Source organism: Phocoena phocoena, chromosome 3, assembly GCF_963924675.1.
Source record: "Phocoena phocoena chromosome 3, mPhoPho1.1, whole genome shotgun sequence".
NCBI classification, from domain to species: Eukaryota; Metazoa; Chordata; class Mammalia; order Artiodactyla; family Phocoenidae; genus Phocoena; species Phocoena phocoena.
In genome coordinates this window covers 62,083,141-62,102,968 of record NC_089221.1, presented here as the reverse complement: position 1 = coordinate 62,102,968, position 19,828 = coordinate 62,083,141, and the positions used below count along the sequence as shown (strand labels likewise).

General features: G+C 34.4%; 1 protein-coding gene across 1 annotated transcript in view; it reads left to right on the top strand.

Annotated features, from left to right (window-relative positions):
- The window catches only part of AP3B1 (adaptor related protein complex 3 subunit beta 1), a 276,812-nt gene extending 257,353 nt beyond the window's left edge, over positions 1 to 19,459 (top strand). Inside the window, exons 25-27 of the mRNA XM_065875497.1 lie at positions 2,819 to 2,916; positions 8,018 to 8,156; positions 19,230 to 19,459. Coding sequence (XP_065731569.1) covers positions 2,819 to 2,916; positions 8,018 to 8,156; positions 19,230 to 19,383 — 391 coding nt within the window. The 3' untranslated portion in view covers positions 19,384 to 19,459. The remainder of the gene's footprint in view (positions 1 to 2,818; positions 2,917 to 8,017; positions 8,157 to 19,229) is intronic.
- The last annotated feature ends 369 nt before the right edge of the window (positions 19,460 to 19,828 follow it).

Here is a 19,828-nt window from a genome sequence, read left to right as displayed (position 1 = left end):
GTTAGACGGTTCAAAGTCTCTTCCTCCCATCCGTCACCAGATCTGTCCCTTTTAACTATAAAATACCCGCACCTCCCCCATTCTCAGTGCTACCCACCCTAGGGAAGCAACCTTGTATAGTGGAATAAAATATATATATATATGGCAGCAAACATTATATAGCTGACTTTGGAGTAGGATAGACCTGGGTTCAAATCCCAGTGCTGCTGTGTTCAGTTCTTCATACTAGCTGTGTGGCCTTGCGCATGTTGTTTAACTTCTCTTAATAAATTAGGGGTAACAGAAGCTACCTCTTCGGATCATTGTTAGGATGTACTAAAGTAAAACACACAGTGCTAAAAACCCCTGCCTAGACTGTTAATTAGATTCCTTCCTGATTTACCTGCCTTGGATTTCTCCTGTACTCCACCTTTACACACTGCCAGCAGAGTTTATAAAATACATATGGGGTCATTTATTTTCCTATGTCAGAAGTCTCTGGTAGTTTCCTTTTTTTTTTTTCCAGGAAACTTTGAAGCACCTTTGTCTGAGTTATAAGAGTAAAGTAATCATACACTTTGTCATACAAATCAGGACACTTCAGAGAGTGAAAGGAGACATTAACTGAACAAGATTCCAGGACAACTGCCATGGGAGAACTGGGACTAATGGTCATGCTGTGTATGCTGTTCTTTACAGTGTGCCCCCAATCCCATCTTTTGACACACCACACTGCTCACCATTCCCAAAACGTAGGTGTAGAATCCCTAGAATGCTCCTCTCCCTCCTTTTGGAAGTAAACTTATCTCTACCTCTCCTGCAGAATTAATCAGCCCCTCTTCCTTGGACTATGATACTTTCCACATGTCTCTAACATAGCACTTACCTTTCTGTTATAAACATAATTGAACTCTTTCTCTCTCACTAAACTTGTGAACTTCAAGGGCCAATCTTACTTGTCTTTAAATCCCCAGACACTCACACAGTACATGGGATCAAGTTTGTGTTCAGTAAATGTTTATTGAAATAATAAATAAATTGGATTTATTGATTTGCCTCGGGCAATCCATGTGTGAATAATTCAAAACATTCTTTGTTTTTTTTTAGTCTAGTCCGTACCTTGTTCCATTTAAAAAAATAAGGCAGCTTAAAAGTTTATAGTATATAATAGCATAAAATCAAAGTGGATTTTCTTTTCTTTCTTTATATTTTAATATTTGTCCCTACCCCACCCTTCAAGAAAGTATTTTTCTTAACCTAATGTTTGGTGTTTCTTATCCACAATTCCCATCTCCCTAGCCATCTTCCCACTGGCCATGAGACCCAGTTCTAACACAAAACTAGAATTCCTTCCCTGGGACTTTCAGTAAAGCTTTTGCTTTCCTGATAAAAAGGAACAGATTCAGTCGGCTCAATTTTTTTTTTTTTAATACTTGATTGGATTCTGCATTTATTTTGCTCCTTATACCTGTCTAAAAGCTTAAAGACTTTTGAACTTGACAGAATTCTGCACAATTTCAAAATCTCAGCATCATATAATTCCATCTACGTTTAAAATGCTATCTGATTGAATTCTGGTTACCTCACATGGCTTTTTATCATCGGCTTTTGCACCTTAAGAGATCAGCTTATAGTCATGCTGCATATTACAGTATTGTTACCTCAATTAGTAGGAAATTTATTTCAAGGAAGTACATGAGAATAAGTAGTACAGAAATAGGAATCTTAGCCATGTGATCGGTCTTCATAAGAATGTATTGTAGGAAAAATCATGTAGTTAGTTGTCAGTTGGCTCCATTATTCACTACTCTTCCATCATCACTCTTCCTTCTTCAGTGGAATGTTAAAGTGGTACCTAAAGATACAGCAGCCATCTGGCAACCATGAGGATAAGAATCAACACACTAGGGCTAGTGGAGTTGAAAGCTAGAGAAGCCTGGGTTCCTAACAGCATCTTTAAGCCATTGAACCAGCCTTTGACTGGTAACTTACAGGATTACTTATACACTGAACAATAAGCACCCATCTCTCAAGAAATTGTCAGTTGGATTTTCTGCTTCTTTGCAGCCAAACACATTGTGAACTGATACACTCATCAACCTAACTTCAAACTTGTAATTTAAAAACATTTTAAAGCAGTTTTAGTAATTTTTTAATAAAGATAGTAGTTTCATGAGATTTAAATGAAATAAATGCACTCAGTATTGTTTTCCTGTATGATGAAAATAGAAAGTTGCCTTTCCTAAATTCTTCATATCCTGTAATTTGAAAAACTTTCACCACATGTTCAATAATGTCAGTGAATAATGCTACTAGAAAATGAGGGGTTTTGTTTTAAGAAAGCAAGTTTGCAGATGAGGTATTATTTTTTTCACACATAACACAGTATGGTCACTCCATTTTATTCTTTATTTAAAAATTAATATCTTAAAAGACATATCTTAACTATTTAAGACTAAGCCACTCCATTTTCTACACTTTTACTACAAAATTGAAGATAAGATATTCTCTACTAGATAAGCTGCATTAAGTGTTCCTCTGATAGTAATGGATATATACCCTTGCTGCTTACCTATTTTTAAAAGTTCTATGTCAAATGGCATATTTACCATAACTGCATATTTTTGTAAAAAAATATATATCTATATGTTTTCTAGTTCAGGTAACAGATGTATTTCTCTGCAGATAGTGTTGAGAAATATTTCAAACCTTTTTTAGCTGTGATATTTAAGCCAAGCAGGTCTCTGTATGCTTTCATTGCACCTATTTAACTGCATAGTATTAAGAAGAATATTTGTTTATTAAGCATTTAGTCAGCTTTAATGTGTTTTTTCCTTAGTACCAAGGATGATTGCTTCAGTGTTAATATTCAGCCTCCTGTTGGAGAACTGCTTTTACCTGTGGCCATGTCAGAGAAAGATTTTAAGAAAGAGCAAGGTGAGAGATTATTACAATTTACTAGAAATTGGCATCCCAAATAACATGTGTTCATTCCTCTGGCTGGTCTCTAAAATAAATTACCCTATGTACATAGCCATTAACAGATGTCAATGCACAGTCTTCCAATTTTTGCTAATGCTTTGCGTTTATAAAATAATCTTAAAGGTATATGTTTGTCTACATTCCTGGCATACTTGCAAATTGATTAATATGTCTTTTAAATAATAAATTGATTCTTAATTAACTTTTCAATTCTTGAAGTTTTGGTTTGTCAATCTAATGATGTATTCATGTGTTTTGTATTAGTGAAAATGTCAGGAATTTGGGACTTAGCAAAGTCTCATCACTATACATGTTATGTTTCTGTATTTCCTCTCACTATAGAACTGTTTTTCGTGTTCTACTAATATATTTTTCCCTGTACACATTAGAGTGCCCTACCCTTCAAAATAAAATCCTAATTATAGCATTAAAATACCTCCATTTTCTTTTGACCTTATTCTGTATGGAAGAAATGCTATGCTGTCAGGCTATATCAGAGCTGAAACATTTTTAAATAAGCACCAAAAAAAAATATTTTCAGCATAACGAAAGCATTAATATCTTAGGCTTGCCTTAGAGTTAGGCATACTTTCTAATAAAAACAATTTTTGTCATGTATGAATAAGGGAAAACAACTGTCTCATTTTATGTGTTTAATTAAGAATTGAATTTATAAAAACTAGGACATATTTAAATGGTATAGTCAGCAATATTTTAAAGTTTATGTGAATCTAGGCTATTTTTTTCTTTGGAGGGGGTTAGCAAAGATTCCCTTCATCTTGAGGTCATTAAATCATACCTGCCAAGCTTTCACAAAGTACAGGCAAACACAAATATCTACACCTAAAGAGAAGGGCTTGCTTCCTGGCACTCTATCATGTAGTGCCAGAGGCTTTTTTTTTTTTTTTAAACTATGAACCTTTGCAATTCACAACGTCAGAAGGACCTGTTGTAGAAGAATCTCACAAAGAAAATCTCATACACGACTGTAAATTAATAGTAACCTTTTATTCTGCCTTATTTTTAAGTGATAAAAAAGAATGACTAAATCCATCTTTGAGTTTACTTTTCTTGGATGTTGATTATTGCTATAGAAAGTCATATATGTGATTTTATTTTTCTATTGACCAATTGAATTGATTCTTACATTTGCTATTCTTACCCTTTGCTGGCTAAAGCCTGCCTCTCTGCTTTACACCTGCTCAGCAAACCCAGGTGAGTGGCACATAGGGACCGAATAAAGTCTTGGCACATTTATTGTTAAGGGGATATTCCTTTTTTGAAAAATGCAGCTAAAGTATTTCTAAAGCAGCAGATTATTGTATATCTTTTCTCTTCCTCAACTTTGGTTTAGAATTATGTACTTGATATTTTGATCAAGTTTTTTGTGCTCTGCTGTGACTGAGGGATTTTTGTCCCTGACTAGCCATACAGAACCGTAATCACATGAGAGAGGAGCGCTTGGAGAACAGCTGTGGTCCTCTGTGGAGATGTTGCCAAAATTCCTTTTTCTTCTGCCATTTTACTTCTATGGTTGTTGATTATTTGTCTGAATAAATCTGGCAGCTGTTTGCTATGTTTAGTAGAGCAGAAAGGCTACTCTGAATAAAGCTATTTGAAAATTGGTTTATATGGAGTATTTGTAAATCCTTGCAAGTCTCTTGGCATGTCTGTATCATGCCTTCTGTCCTCCTAAGTTCATTCTTTGTTGTGGGACTTGATGCTGACAAATGTACCACAGGTTTAGAGTCTTCAGTAGCATCCTTTTAGTTCTAGATTTCAGCTGCTTTGGTAATAGAGGTCTCAATTCTCAGCTTTACACATGTATTTATTTGTTATACTACTCTAGGAAGAGCTTAGCTTATTTTGCAGAAGATACCTATAAATGACTCATTAACTGAAAATTCTAAATCAGAATAAAAATCACTTTCCTCAGATTTTATCAGTGCAAACTTCGGGAAGTTAAAATGCCAATAAATTTAAGAAATGTCTGTGTGCATCATTACATGCTAGCTTTCACTTGTTTTTCTACTTTAAATAAAATGAATTTACACACTTAATATCTCATTTCACAGGGCATATATTTCAAGACTCAAGAAATGTATTAACTAGGATTTAACTGAAGAAGTTATAATTAAAAACATGAGAAATATGGTTCTATTTTTATACAGATGTGCATATTTGAAAAGTGTATATAATATTAAATAAGAATACTTCTAACAGGTTGTACATATTAGATTAATATTTTTTAAACGGAAATGTTTTATTCCTAATATACAGCCTGCTCTATCACTTTTTCTCAGTTGTTGCATTTAGAGTTCCATGACCAAACATGCATTTTTATAAGGTTGGTAGTCAAAGTACTAAACAAAAGATTGGTTTATTGTATATTTTGAAGTTATCCAGAGTATTCATATTATGAGCCTTAACCAGAAGCCATATTTTTTTCATTATTATGAGTTTTGAGCCTTGCAAAGTTAGTTCATGATCTAGCTCTGGGATGATTTCAGTACTATCAGTAGGATCTCTGTTTTACTTTTAAAAATGTAATTGCGTTTCTTGAAGCAGTTTTAATTGTAAGAGACCCAAGCCAACTGCTTATTCCAAATTTCCTCCTCTTATTCATTTTCTTCTTATGAATTAAATTGGAAATCCAAAGCTTACAAGAAATTTTTAAAATTTTCTTTTCTTATTTTATTTACATTTTAGCAGTTAATTACAGCTGATTAACGTAAATTAAGTGCTGTCCAGTGCCTCACCAAAATTAGGTAAATTCTAATAAAGCAACAACTTCTGTATCTGAGAATTTAAAAATATTTCTCCAGTAACTTTACCTTTATTATGCATGAGAAGGCTGTATAGTATTTGAAGTCTGTTTTTGTAGAAGAAACTTTTAATGATATCTTGGCATATTTTTCTTTCTCGTTAATTTAAGAATACCTGATATATTTTCATTTAGAAAAAATCTCTGGTTTAAGAAACCTAGAATGGCTACTTAATTTCATTATGATTTATACCTCCATCTTCTGGGTTGCTAGCTAGCAAGATGCTAATTCTTTAAATGGCCAGACATTCACTATTTTCTGGCCCTTAACCACCGCAGGCAATCATATTTGATGCCCCTTAATTAGAGCACCTTTTTTTCTTTCCAGGTTCTTTTTCCACCTCAGCAATCGAGACAATACATTTGCTTACCATGCTGCTCTCCTAAGTGTTCTTTTGCATGTAAATTAATCTTGATTCAGTTTACACTGTCATGCTGAGTGGTACAAATTGCCTATAACAATAAAACAGCATGAGTTAAAAATAAAGGGGGGTGGGAAGGCAGATTGAATGTGTGCCTTACTTGATAGCATGTTACTTTGCTTTATGCCAATACATTAGCTGGCGATAATGAATCTTCTGTTCTGAAAAGCATGGTTTAGTTGATTTTTTTTAATTTTACTTCAGCGGAGCAATACCTTGTCTCTTATAGACCAAGTTAGACAAACCATTAATGACAAGAGTGTTAAGGTTAAATATGAAGCAATGCATTCACTTCTCTGAGTGCTATCCATCGTTCCATTTACAGGAGCTTGACAAAAGTACTGGCTTTGTACAACATTTCCTTTAATTACAGGCGGAGGGAAACAGGCTTTTAACATAAACATAGTTGCATTCATTTATTCAGAAGTTGCTCTTCAATAGAGCTTAATGGAGGTTTAAATCCGAAATGAGTACACACATCTCTCAGCAGTGTTATGTCAGCAGCCACTGTGCTTTACTTAAAAGCAGTGTTTGCTTGTGTGGTTTTTAAAGCTTTTGCCTAATATTGAAGTTATACAGTCTAAGACAGAACATAGTGTCCCCGAGTTTGAAAGTGGTTAGTAAAAACTGTTCTTTGTTAAAAGCTAAGTAAGTCTTTTTACAGTGTTAGGCTTTAGTCTTCATGCTGCTAAATCATAGGGGTTTTAAAATGTTTCTGTTGTATTTGCAATAAATAACAAAATTAAATACATAATCCTAAAGGTGGAGGGCCTTTTGAAAACATAAAATCAGCTTTTACCATTTTCATAAATTTTATAAACTATTGTACACATATCATATGTCTCAAAAGATACTCATTTTTAGTAGATACCGTTAGGAGTCAATGACTTACATCACAGATCCAGATAGATGGCATTTATTATAACTATTTTGGTTTTTTTTAACCGGGTACTTAATTTCAGTATTTGTTCCAAGAGTTTGATATGTTATTGAATTTGTCCTTTGAACATTTGTATATAAGATTCTGATATTAATGGCATGCCTTGTGTTAATTCTATATGGTTTTTGTTCATGATTTTGCTTAACTTAGTTTCTTTCTTAAATATTATTTGAAATGTCTCTGGGATTTAAGTTTTTCCAATTTACATTGTTTCCTTTGTGTTCAAATGTTTTTGCTTCAGAAATTTCAGTTGTTTCTGTCAGGAACCATAGTTACACTTACTAGGCAAATACTGTTATCACTAAGTGTAGCTTAGATACTTGTCTATGTTTTAGAACCACGTAACTGTTCGGTGACTTTCAGTCACTGTTGAGATAACTTTGATCCATTATATTGAGACCATTCATTGTGTAACGCTGCTAGTTATTCCAGAAACACTTTGATTTGTTCTGAAGCAGCATTTGGTAAGAGAGATCTTTGACTGAAAAGGAGAAGGAAAAAAAACCAAACTCTTAAAAAGTAAAAACTTAATAGTTTATAAAGCCCAAATTAATTGTGTATATTTTAAAGGGAGCGAAATTGGAATTTTATCTTTGTGATTCTATGCTTTTATCAATCTTAGTATTTAAAATCAGGTTATTAAGAGTGATGTTTGCATTTTTACACATTTTTCAACACAACGAGGATTTAAAAAAATTTTTTAATCAGTTGCAGTTCATTTTAATTTTATGAAAATTATCTTGTAAATTACATTCTGAAGTGGTATTTGTTCTCTTAAAAAGTTTTTAAATTTTGGCTATGAATTTTAAATTGTTTAATGTAATTTTCATAAAGAAATTAGTAAAAGGGAGCCGCCTTTTGCTCTTACAGGAATGCTAACGGGAATGAATGAAACTTCTACTGTAATTATTGCTGCACCGCAGAATTTCACTTCCTCTGTGATCCTTCAGAAGGTTGTAAACGTAGCCAACGTAGGTGTAGTCCCTTCTGGCCAAGATAATATACACAGGTAGGTTCACTGACACGTGATGTGGAGATAACTTGTCTACATGTATAAATCTATACTTTTCAATTCATAATTTTCCTTGAAAATAAAAACCCCTAAACATACATGTGCCCCTCCTTTTTTATGATGATACATTTGATTGATTGGTTTGGATTAAGGCCCTCTTCCCTATTTCATACAATCCTTAGTACACAGATACGGGCTTTCCTGAAAGATACAGATAGTATACCTGCATTTTATAGTAGCTTGGTGATTTGTAAAGGTACCTTGTGTGAGATATGGCTGAGAATTTCTTATTTCACCAGATTCAGTGAATTCCAGGAAGAACTGTTTTATAAAGCAATGGATTTGGACTTTTTTACTTGAAAAGGGGGAAGTTTGGGTATAGATTTCCTTTTGACAGCAATTCCCTAAGGCTGCTTCCAGTAATAAGGAGCTGCTAGACAACCAACATGGGGCCAAATGCAGCTTCTGTTTCTTAGGCCAGGAAATATCTTCACCACCAACCATCTAAAACATGAGGTCCAAGTTATTTGTCCTTAAAGGTAACAGAAAATGTGATTAGTATGTGCCTTCTTTGTATCCTTATGAATGCTAGTGGCTTGAAATGAAAGTAAAATAATTACTCCTTAAATAAACATGCAGTTGTTACTTAGTCCTCTGTGAGTTTAAAAGAATTCATTGCAAACTATCTTTAATTCCTCTGCCATTCTACTGCCAATGGCATACTTCCACCATTACATTTAGGAAATAAATTGAAAATCAAAGAGAACGCCTTCAACCCTTTAAAAATGTATTTTTAAATTAATACAGGGGCAAGAGAGGCCCCATATAAAGAGTTCTGTGGGTGATCTGGATTTTTTTAGACTCAGTTCTGCCATTATTGGGCTTTATAACTTCTCCTTATGGGCTGTAAGTACCTCATCTGTTTGGAAATTGATGGCAGGGAAAGAAGGTGATTGAAATGAAATTCTGTTATCTATGGAAGAACATTGGACTTGACATCAGAAGAGCTGAGTTCAAGTCTTTATCTGCCATTACAGAGTTGCCTAACTTCATCTAATAATCATGACAGAATGAAAACTGCATGTACTAGTCAAAAATCAAATTTGCCTTGTGCCTTTTTTTTTTTTTGCGAAGAGGAGGTCCTTAAGTAAGTTGCTCAAGAGATCTGATGCTTCCATTTCTTAATTTTTGATAAGCCCTATCTATCTCACATAGGGTGGTGATAAAATAATAAAATGGATATAAGGTCATCATATTGGTACTGCCATGCAAATATACACCTTATCTATCGGTTAGTGTTGGTCAATAGGGGAAAAAATGAACAAAAAGAAGGCTTTTAGTAAAAATTTTTGGTTCTAAGTCTTCCTTGTTTTGTTTTCTGCTTTAAATACTTCTTTTCACTTACTGAGTGATTTTCTTCGGCAGAAGTTGTTCTGTTTTATTTATGGATCCTTTGAATTATTGAAATTACTAAAACACCAAAATATTGTACATCAACTTTAACTTTTAGCTTATGCTGTATGAAATTTTACCTGACACATCTAGTATCCAGCAATACTTCAGTCTTATTTTAATATGTTCCTTTGTAGTAGACAAAACAACATAGGGTAACCCTCGTTTATGTTGGAACTTCTAATTAAGTTTTTGTTTTGCTTTGTATGCGGGTTTTTAACTTTTCTGAAAGCAATGACAGTGTTCCAGGTTTTTGTTTCTTAGAAGAAAATAGCCAGATTACCTTCTCAAAACCAACTGATATGAAAGCCATTTTCCTATTGGGAAAAAGACTAATAAGTGAGACACTTAGCACAGTTGTATAATTCTTATTAAAGCATAAAGTTTGCCTATAACTTGTCTTGGTGGTTTAGAACTTAATGCCTGTTCACAGGATTAAGTTACAGTCAATTCTCAATTATCCATACCAGTGCAGGGGAGACACACAACTAGGAACCATTTCTATCTGCCTTTGGAGTGCAGAGTTTGCACTTATACTTAATGGCCATGGTCCTCATACACTTCTGCAATGTGTTGACACTTTTCCAGTCCAGCCTTATCACAGTGGCCTGGTATTTGGCTCTGTAACTTGGTGGAGGAGCCGAAAGTGAATAAAATGCCTATATATAATTCTAAATAGGCTGTGCTATCTTAACTTGCCTCACAAATCTCATTGTACTTATTGAAAATGTTTTACATTTGCTTTTTTTATAGTAAGGTATGGCTATAATAATGTTTTAAATTTTAGAAGGCTTCCAATAAATACCTAGAGTTATTTGTAGTTTTCATACAGATACTGACAAAAATTACTATCCCACAAATGTAACATTTTTTGCCATTCTTTTATGCTCAGTAAGTTAAAACTGAAATAAACAGTTGGTAGTACAGTCTGTACCAATAGCTTTCTTAATTTCATTTAAAACGAAATAGCAATTACTGTTTATAATAACAAAAATTAACAGTTTACCACTTTATTGAATTGTATTAATGTTTTTGACAGTGTTCAGTAGGGGATTACCCTGTGGGATGAATGAGTTTATATATCTAAGCCTTTATATCATTTAATTGTTAGTAATAAAATTGAAATCTCTATGAGATTTTTGAATGACTTCTCTATTCTTCTGTGGTAGTTGCTTTTTTGAGTTTATGAAAAATAGGACCAAAACCATTATTTATTAATGGTAATCATTTTTAATAAAAAAACAATAAGCTTGAAAAGTATTTTGACCATTAGTATTTTAAGAAATTAAAATTTTCAGTACAATAAATTATTCTTGGCTGGCCTACCTATGTTCTATTTAATTTTTCAGGATCTTTCATTTCTGAGAGGACTTTTTAATTAGCATTAGAATATTCTTTCTGACCATTCAATGAATTAAGTTCCCATTGTCTAGTTTTAGGATAATTTATTCCTACTACTCTTTACAATATGAATATTTTTTACATTAAATACCAAGTTAAAAAGTATTTAACATAAGAATTAGCTAAGAAAAAGTGAATCTTCATTAATATGTAGAAGTGTTTAACAGTATAAAGTAGAAATTTTAATTGAATACGTAAGAGAAAATGGTTCCTAACACATTAGCAGCAAATACCTCCATTAAGAAAAAGTCAATTAAAGGAGCACAAGTTTTATGGAATTCAATTCAAAAGCCAGGAGCATTTTCAGCGTAGTTAACCGGTTTCAAAGATCAGTTGAGAAAGTAGAACTACTTTCAGATTATGTGACATTTAGTTTTGATTTTCTAAATGAACCATAGAATCAGAAAGCCAACCAGTATACTATTGAAAGACTTAATTTTATCTTCATTTCTGTGGTATGTACTTACTGGTTGAAAAAGCTGCTCTTTGAGAACAAAACCATCTTATTGAGATCTACAGAGTTATGGTCATTGTGCCAATCTACTGTTTTCCAAATTACAGTTACCACATGATAAGGGGTAATAGAGAAGTCAGAATCAAAAAATCATAAAAGGCATTTATTAAATATATAGCTGAACATCTTCATGTCCTATGTTAGATACTCACATATAAGAATGTGAGACACTGTGAAAGTCTTAAAACACATTATATAAAACAATATTAATAGAGTATATACAAAGGGCAGAATGAACAACAGTAAACCAGTATATGAATAGATGGAAAAGTTAAAAGGTGAAGATTTTATGTGTTTTAGGGGAGGTTAGAGTGACTAGCATTGGAAATCCTAGGTTTATCCCGGGCCAGAATAAATTTCTTGTGTCCCTCCAAGAAAGAAATTAAGTGTTTATGAAGGAGATTTGTATTCAATAGTGTAGAAACTGAGGCACGTTTGCTTTAATTACATTGCTTGTCCTCTGATAAACTAATGAATAAAAATGACCAATATGCAGAAGCCAAAAAATCTATACCTTCAAAATCTCTATAACGTTGTTCTGTATAAAAGAACTATGTGGGAGTTTGTGTAAAACTCAGATTCAGGACTGCTGGGGCAGGACCCAGTATTCCAGGTGGTTGCAGGTAAGTGTTCCAAAAGTTCATAGTTAATGCCAGCCACGTGGCATATTTTTTTTTTCGTGGCATATTTTAAAATATATTTTTCTGTGTTTATGTTTCTTTTTTACAGGTTAGTCATTCAGGAACATCAGTAGACAAGATGTTTGATTTAGGTTTTTCTTCTTTATATCCAGTGTGTTCCAGCCAAGAAAGTCTGTTGTTACCTAGAGTAGCACATTACAGTGGTAGCTCTGAAACAGTCTTAGACCATAAGTAAAAGTTTGCCTTTCAGCAGTCTCAACATTTTACATTTTAACCCAGTTTCAGGAATTCTGACATTCATATACAGTAGTATTGTTAAAAACAGTTGTCATACAACCTACTCATTTTTCCCTTTCGTGAACAACAAATTGACCTTATAAGGGGTGCTATTTGAGTGAAAACAGAAAGCCATGTCTCTGCCACGAATCTATTTTAGTTCTTACCTTATTCAGTAAGACCTTAGGACAGCTTTCATTAACTTGTATTCAGTACTTACGTTCTTTTTTCCCCCCTGTATATCGTAATCTATGGTTTGGATTTTGTTTATCCTGTCACTTTTTTAATTTGCAAATTTTGAACATATACAACCTGTGAATAATTACAATCCTTATAGAATAAATGTTGTTTTACTGTTGTTACTTAAGTCCTTAACTATTAGAAAAATCAGGTGTTGTGAATGGAACTGTGAATCCATGGCAACCTAGTAACCAACTTTTTATCAACACATTTAAAGACAGTTTATTGTTTTAGGATTAAAATAAATTTTTTTTACTTAAAGTAGTTGTAAAGAACAACTTATTTCATTTCTAGTCCTTAAACTCATCCAGTGAATCACTGTTGTATACATGTTTATGGTTATTAATAGGGGAAATACTGGTATATACCATTGTTTCTATCCTAAAATATCTATATTGTGTAACTCCTTCATTCAATATTTTTTGAAGACCTTTGTGACAGATTTTGTTGCTGCCGGGGTTAGAAACATGAATGACATAATTACTTCTTGGTGGGAGTCTTTGATATTTTCCTTTTTTTGGTTCTTAGGTTGATCTCCCTTTGGGTTATTGTTTTTGTTTGCTAGCTGTTTTATTTCTTTTCCCCTGATAACTATGGAATATTTAAATACTGGGTAATTTTGAAGGACCATAATGGATAAGAATGACATTTGATGGCTTGGTGCCCTAATTTTATAAGCCTGATACTATAGTCACCATACTTCATCTGTCTTAAAACAAAAGTTTGTACAAACAGTTGTTAATATAAAGATGCCAGGCTTCAGTCTTTTCTATAATATGACAAATTGGAGAGAATGTCCAGTGGTTAGGACTTGGCACTTTCACTGCAGAGGGCCCGGGGTTCAATCCCTGGTCAGGGAACTAAGATCCCCACAAGCCACGTGTCACAGCCAAAAAACAAACAAACAAACAGACAAAAAACAAATTGGCATCTCAAACCAGGACTAAGGTTTGTGGAACCTATTTCGTGATCAGAGTTTTTCTCACATTGGTGGTTGTCCACTAGAGGGCAGCACTGCTTTTTTATCTGACTGCTTTGATCTCTGCAGGCTCCGAGCAGCAATTCATTGAAAAGCAAATGTGGACCTCTAATTTTTACACAGAAGGCGGCGTATTTGGATATTTCAGAAATAACCAAACTGCAGTTGATTTTTGCTTTAAAACATTGTATATTTAAATTTTATTTAATTCCACTGTTTGTGAAGTAATATTCTACAATGCAACAGTTTTACAAATAGGAATATATGAATGTTTTCATGTAAAAATGAAAGAAAGGTATTCTTGATGATTTTCCTTCTGGGTTGACAATTTTATAAGGAATCAAAGAGAATGGGGTAAGAATTTATTTGTTTTACTCTCTGGTTTTCTGTTAAGTCCCATCCCACCCCACCCGCACCAAACAGACAAACCAAAAATGCTCTGGAATAACTGGAATGATTCGTATCTCCTTTGAGAAAGTGCACTTAGATTTTCTTAGCTTTCCTGTATAAAGAGAATGCATCGTTGACAAGATAGTGTAGAGAATCACTTTTTATACCAATTCTAAAGATTAGAATAGAAAATAGAGAGTCCTAAATTCTGATGGTAGCTTATTTTTTGTTTTAACTATTCTAATCAGAATGTTAAAGGAAAACACTACAATATTGCTGGCTTTTTTAAAAATAATAGGGAAAAGTACATTGCTTTGGATAAATTCTCTAAACTTGAACCACATGTAAATATTTTCTTAATATTAATTCAATAGTGTAATGAGCTTAACTTCAAAATACACTTTTATAGTCAACGAAATGGGATTTTTTTACAACTTACAAATTCTCGGCCTTTTGAAAATGTTATGCTATATTAACTCAAAATTATAAGGGTTTATCATTTTAAATCCTTTGGAAAATAATACTCCAAATCAACATGCTTTGGTATTCGATGTTAGGAGGCTTATTCAAACCAGTATTTCTTACGTATAGTCATTGTGCGACTTCATTACACATTTGTCAACTTTGGACTAATTATTTTTATATAGCTAGGGCAGGGCACTGCATCTTGTGATCGTCTTTCTTACTAATAGGATTCTGTCTGCTTCAGCAGACAGTAATTGAAGGCTTCATGTACAGAGTGGGGAAAAAAAAAAGTTTTAGCCTGAGTGGGCCATTGTCACAGCTCCTGGTAACCAGTAGAACAGAAAACACAAGAAAATTGAACTCAGAATAGAAAAATCAGAAACCAGGAAGACTATCCAAGAGAAGAAAAAGCATGTCTTTGAGCTGTTGCATTAAGTGTAGCAAATATGATTCTGCGTAAAAAAGTTTTATGTTTCTGAATACCCTGGTGATTGATGCAGCCTCTCAGATAAATATTTTTTAATTCATGTTGTTCTATCAACATTTCAGTTATTAAAACAGTTGAGTTGTAGGATTCTTTTCCTTCCAACAAAGAGCATTTAAGGTCCATAGGCATTTTCCTACAAATCTAAAAGATGTATGGTTTAAGTGCATGAAGGAGTAAGTCCGTGCATCGTAAATAATATATTTGTTCAAATTCATTGTCGTTATTGACCTGTCCTCATAATTTTGTCAGTAGTTAAAACAAATTAACTTTTTTAGAAGAGTAGTACATACTTTGATTTAGGTTTGGCAACCACTTTATTTCATCTTTTTCTTTAAATCTTAGGAATTCTTATGGACTTCAAAGATTAAATGTCAATTGTTAGAGACAATAGACAAAAAGACATTTAACAAGATGAAATACAAATATATCCAGTTTTACCTTCTCAGTTGGTGATTAGAAACAGTGAGTGCTTGGTGGTAGAATGAAAATGAAAAATTATGAAAAATACCTAGCTGGTATCCTTTTAATAACATGGAGCCCATCTTACATAGGCAATACATCTGTAACTGTCATCCACTTATTTGTTCTCTCATCTGTGGTGTTACTCGTGTTTGAGGTTGGTTGGTCTCCCAGTCGTCCCTCCCTACATTACAGCTCCATTCAAGGTTTTGTATTTTTCATTGCTGGTGTCTCTTTTGAAGGAGTGGGGGTGGGGAATGTTTGTTTTGTTTATTTTGTTTAATCTTTAAAGGCAGAACTTTAAAACGTGTTGTGACAAAGCATCAAGTCAAGATGCTTTGAATTACAGAATATTACAAATCAGGTACACAACTTTTGAAGAGAAAAATCTTCCTTCTTAAAGTTTCTGGAACAATAATAGATTATATGCATATTAGGTAAATAAGAAAAACCTTAATTTACCTGTTGACAGATAAAAAACAAATATTTTAAGAGGGCATTTTGCATGTATTAAGAGAATGTGTGTGATCTAGAATCAGAAAGCTTGGGTTCAAATTCCTGCTCAACCATTCACTAGGTATGTGTCCCTGAGCGAGTTTCTCAACGTCTTTGGGCCTCAGTTTCCTCACCTACAAATTGATCTGACTCAGAATCAAATGAAATAATGCAAGTGAAGTACTTAGTACCCAGTGCACACAGCATTTAATAAATGATAGCTGCTATTATCATTACAGTGATCAAAAACTTCACAGGTTTTCTGGAAAAAAAATTGTCACAGTGTGATCTTAGTTTGAGGCCAAGTACAAAGGTTCTTAGGTCCGCCATTAAATTTCGTATGCAGGTATTTGACCCAAGCTGTCTTTATAATCAGTGTTTCTTACATCCCAAAGCTAGCTATTTGTTATTTACTAACTAGTACTCTTTCCATAACTATCTTTTAAATGTATGTTAAAGCATCGCCTGTTTGGAAGTTAAATGATTGATAAATTTGGGGGGGAGGGGGTGGCTTCTGCTTTCATGGACCAAAACAAACCAATTGTAATCATGCTGTGTTCCAATTAAATACATCCTTTTTGAACTGTGAAATGAGAATGTCAGAACATCTGATCTTCTGGTCTTCTGCTTTAAAACATTGCTTCTATCATTTGTGCCCATTAGAACATACAGACCTAGTTAAAAGGCAGTAGCTTTCACACCAGGTAACAGATTTTATTGCTAGGATGATTCGCTTAGCGTGTTTCCACTGCAGTGTAAGCAAATGCCTCTTATGTGCCCCTATTCTTTTCGGTATTGAGCATTTTGTGGTATTAGGATTTTTAAAACAGGTACAGGACACTAGTTTTAATCTCTGTAAACATACTGACATCAAAATTGACATTTGTCTCTGCTGAGTTTATATTATTGTAACATCAACCCTAAGTTTTAATAGAAAAGAGATAAAATGTGCCTTGGGGCTGTGCAACCCTGACAGTCAACAGTCAGTAGGAACTTTTGCGTTCCTTTTCAGACACAGTCTTCTTCTCCGTGTTCCCAAGGCACAAGTGTTAAGTAAATAAAGACTATCATTGACATAATGATAACCCTGTCAGAAATAGGGACCTCTGCTGAAATATTTGTTGAATGAAGATTTGGTGATGACCACATCTGTGGGGAAAGTTGCATAAATGGGTGAGACAATAGAGCCACCTAGTATCTATCATCTGGTGACATGGTTTAACAGAAATACAGAAACAGGGTTCTCCTATGAAGCAGAAGAACCTCGAAAATTTGGACAAAAGAAATGCAGAAACCTGCAAGGGGTGATAGAAAAGAGAGGTCATTTCAGGGCTGGTGATCTTGTGTTCTCTCAAAGAGGCAGCTGAGTTGCCCAGCTCCTAATCTCGTGTATGGGCGTCTAAAGAGCAAATGGGTATGTATGTCCAGAGCTTTATAAAACCTCTTTAAAAACATTGGTATGATTTCTGTTCCTAAACTGTCTCTACTTATAGTTGCTTCTCTCAGTGGAAAAACTGCTCTATCGGATTCCTTACAAGTCTTCAGCATGTTTGGAGAGAGTACACAAATAAATGTCTACGAAGGTTTCTAACACACTTTGTCTACCACCCATTAGCTAACATTTTAAAACACGACTTAAAAGTGTTGATAATATTTTCATCTTAGTAAAATTAGCATATTTGTCTTGCTTTTGATGCATTATTCTAATTATTGTTGGAAAATTGATTTTCATGATTCTATTTAGGCCAAAAATGGCTTGTTAGGTCCCCACACAAAAAAAAAGAAAAGAAAAGAAAAAGAAAGAAAGAATTTAATATGTTATGAGATTTTGATGTCATTTTTTAAAAAAAACTCAAAAAAGAAATTACTTTTCATTTAAAGAGAATCTGCTTCCTGTTTAAGTGGCTAATATTTTAATTAAGTCAGGAGTGAAGTTTTTCTGAGTGTCTCCTGATAAACTCCCTCTTTTATGTTGATGGTAATTAAACAGATCCCCGAGGACGCCGTGGGCTCTGTGCAAGGCCCATGCTAATTGTCAGACATGAGACACTGACCAGTTGGTTGGCTCTTGAATAGGCCACAGCGCGCTGTCAGCGCAGCGGTCTGATTTTTATGTATTGTGAGCTGCTGTCAGGGCTAACTGGGTGCCATTGTGGCTGAAGATGTCGCGCAGATTGAGGCAGATGGCTCAGATTCAGACACGTGTCCTCCAGAAAGGGGAAAGGGGATCGGCCCTGCAGAGTGGGGTCACAGCAGGTCACAGACCTGCTCTACACTTGCTAGTGTTTTCAAAAGCCCATGCGCAGCAACTTTGTTTTTCTCCAGTCATCCCTGCAAGCAAACCCCGTCCCCCCCGCCCCCCGTCCCCTCAAAAGTGTGGAACATGCTCTACGTGGAAAATGGAGGCCTAGGAGGGGACCACCCTCTTCCCTGGGGCTCAACTGTGCAGGCAGAATGAATTAGCAGGATTGACAGAAGTTCATTGTGCCTCCAACGGCTTTGCAGTCAATTGCAGTGCTTAAAAGGCTAGTTTTGCTTTTAATTTCATGTAATTAGTAGGTTCTTCGTGTCTCGGAATTTAGTAATGGAGCCTTAGACCTCAAGTTTCCTCTTTTACATTCTAAAGCAGAAAGAAGATCTAACGTTATGAACGTTAAAAAAAATACAAGCGGAGGGAGCAGGGTGTTGCACTTGGCTCTCACGTGATTTTGTTACATGTCATCAACATTCGAGACTGAAGTTGAATATTTAACATGTCTGAATTCATTGAAACTTATGAAGAGTTTATAATGCACACAAAATTAATGTCTTGCATAATCATTTTCAGATATGAGGAATTAAAAGTTCAAGCTCTTTGAGAAAGGTACCTTTTTCTTAACATGTTTTAAAGATAAAAATAGAGTGGTTTGTTTTAAATGGTGCTATGCATGGTGAAATGTTAAATATCAAATGAATAAATGATTCCCAAATATGTAGTAATAGAGAATTATTCACATGCATCTATTGGTCAAGCCAATAAGTAAAATAGAACTCCTTTTTCTGTTCTGTTCCAAAGATACACTGAAATTACCTGCTTGTGGTAAGCATGGTGCTGGGCAGTTTATTGATTTTTTCAGAAGAATGCTTGGCTTTGGGTTTTTGGCAGTAGGGAACCTGTAATAAATTATTGAGAAAAAAACGAGTTCTTTTAAACCTATTTGAATGTATGCTGTCTCCTCCTTTCCCCTCACGATAAAAGGTCTCTCTCTCATTTTTTTTTTTTTTCTTCCAGGTTTGCAGCTAAAACTGTGCACAGTGGGTCATTGATGCTAGTCACGGTGGAACTGAAGGAAGGCTCTACAGCCCAGCTTATCATAAACACTGAGAAAACTGTGATTGGTTCTCTTCTGCTGCGGGAGCTGAAGCCTGTCCTGTCCCAGGGGTAACCTGCTCACATCTGGACTTCAGAATCTGGCACACAGCAAAAGTGCCTGGCATCCACTACTGCTGCCTTTCATTTATAATAATAGCCCTTCCATCTGCCAGTGGGGGAAGAATACACTCTGGACATTCTTGTCTCCTGCTTTAGAATGCTAGTGTGTATCTATCATGTATGCAGTACTTTCCCCCTTTTCGCTTTGCTAACCAAAGAACATATATTTTACTGTCAGTGATCTCAACTCCTAAATCCATGTGGCATTTTCTCTGTCCTGCTACTCCTGGCCTTCTCGGCTCCCTTCTCTTTTTCAACAATGATGGACATGAACTAGATACTTAAAGTTCATTGTAAATCATCTTCCCTCTCGCAGGAAGCAAAAATTAGCCTAGAAGTAGTATAAATGGCCTCTCAGCTTGGTGTGTGAAAATGGGATAGCATACTTTTTTAGAATT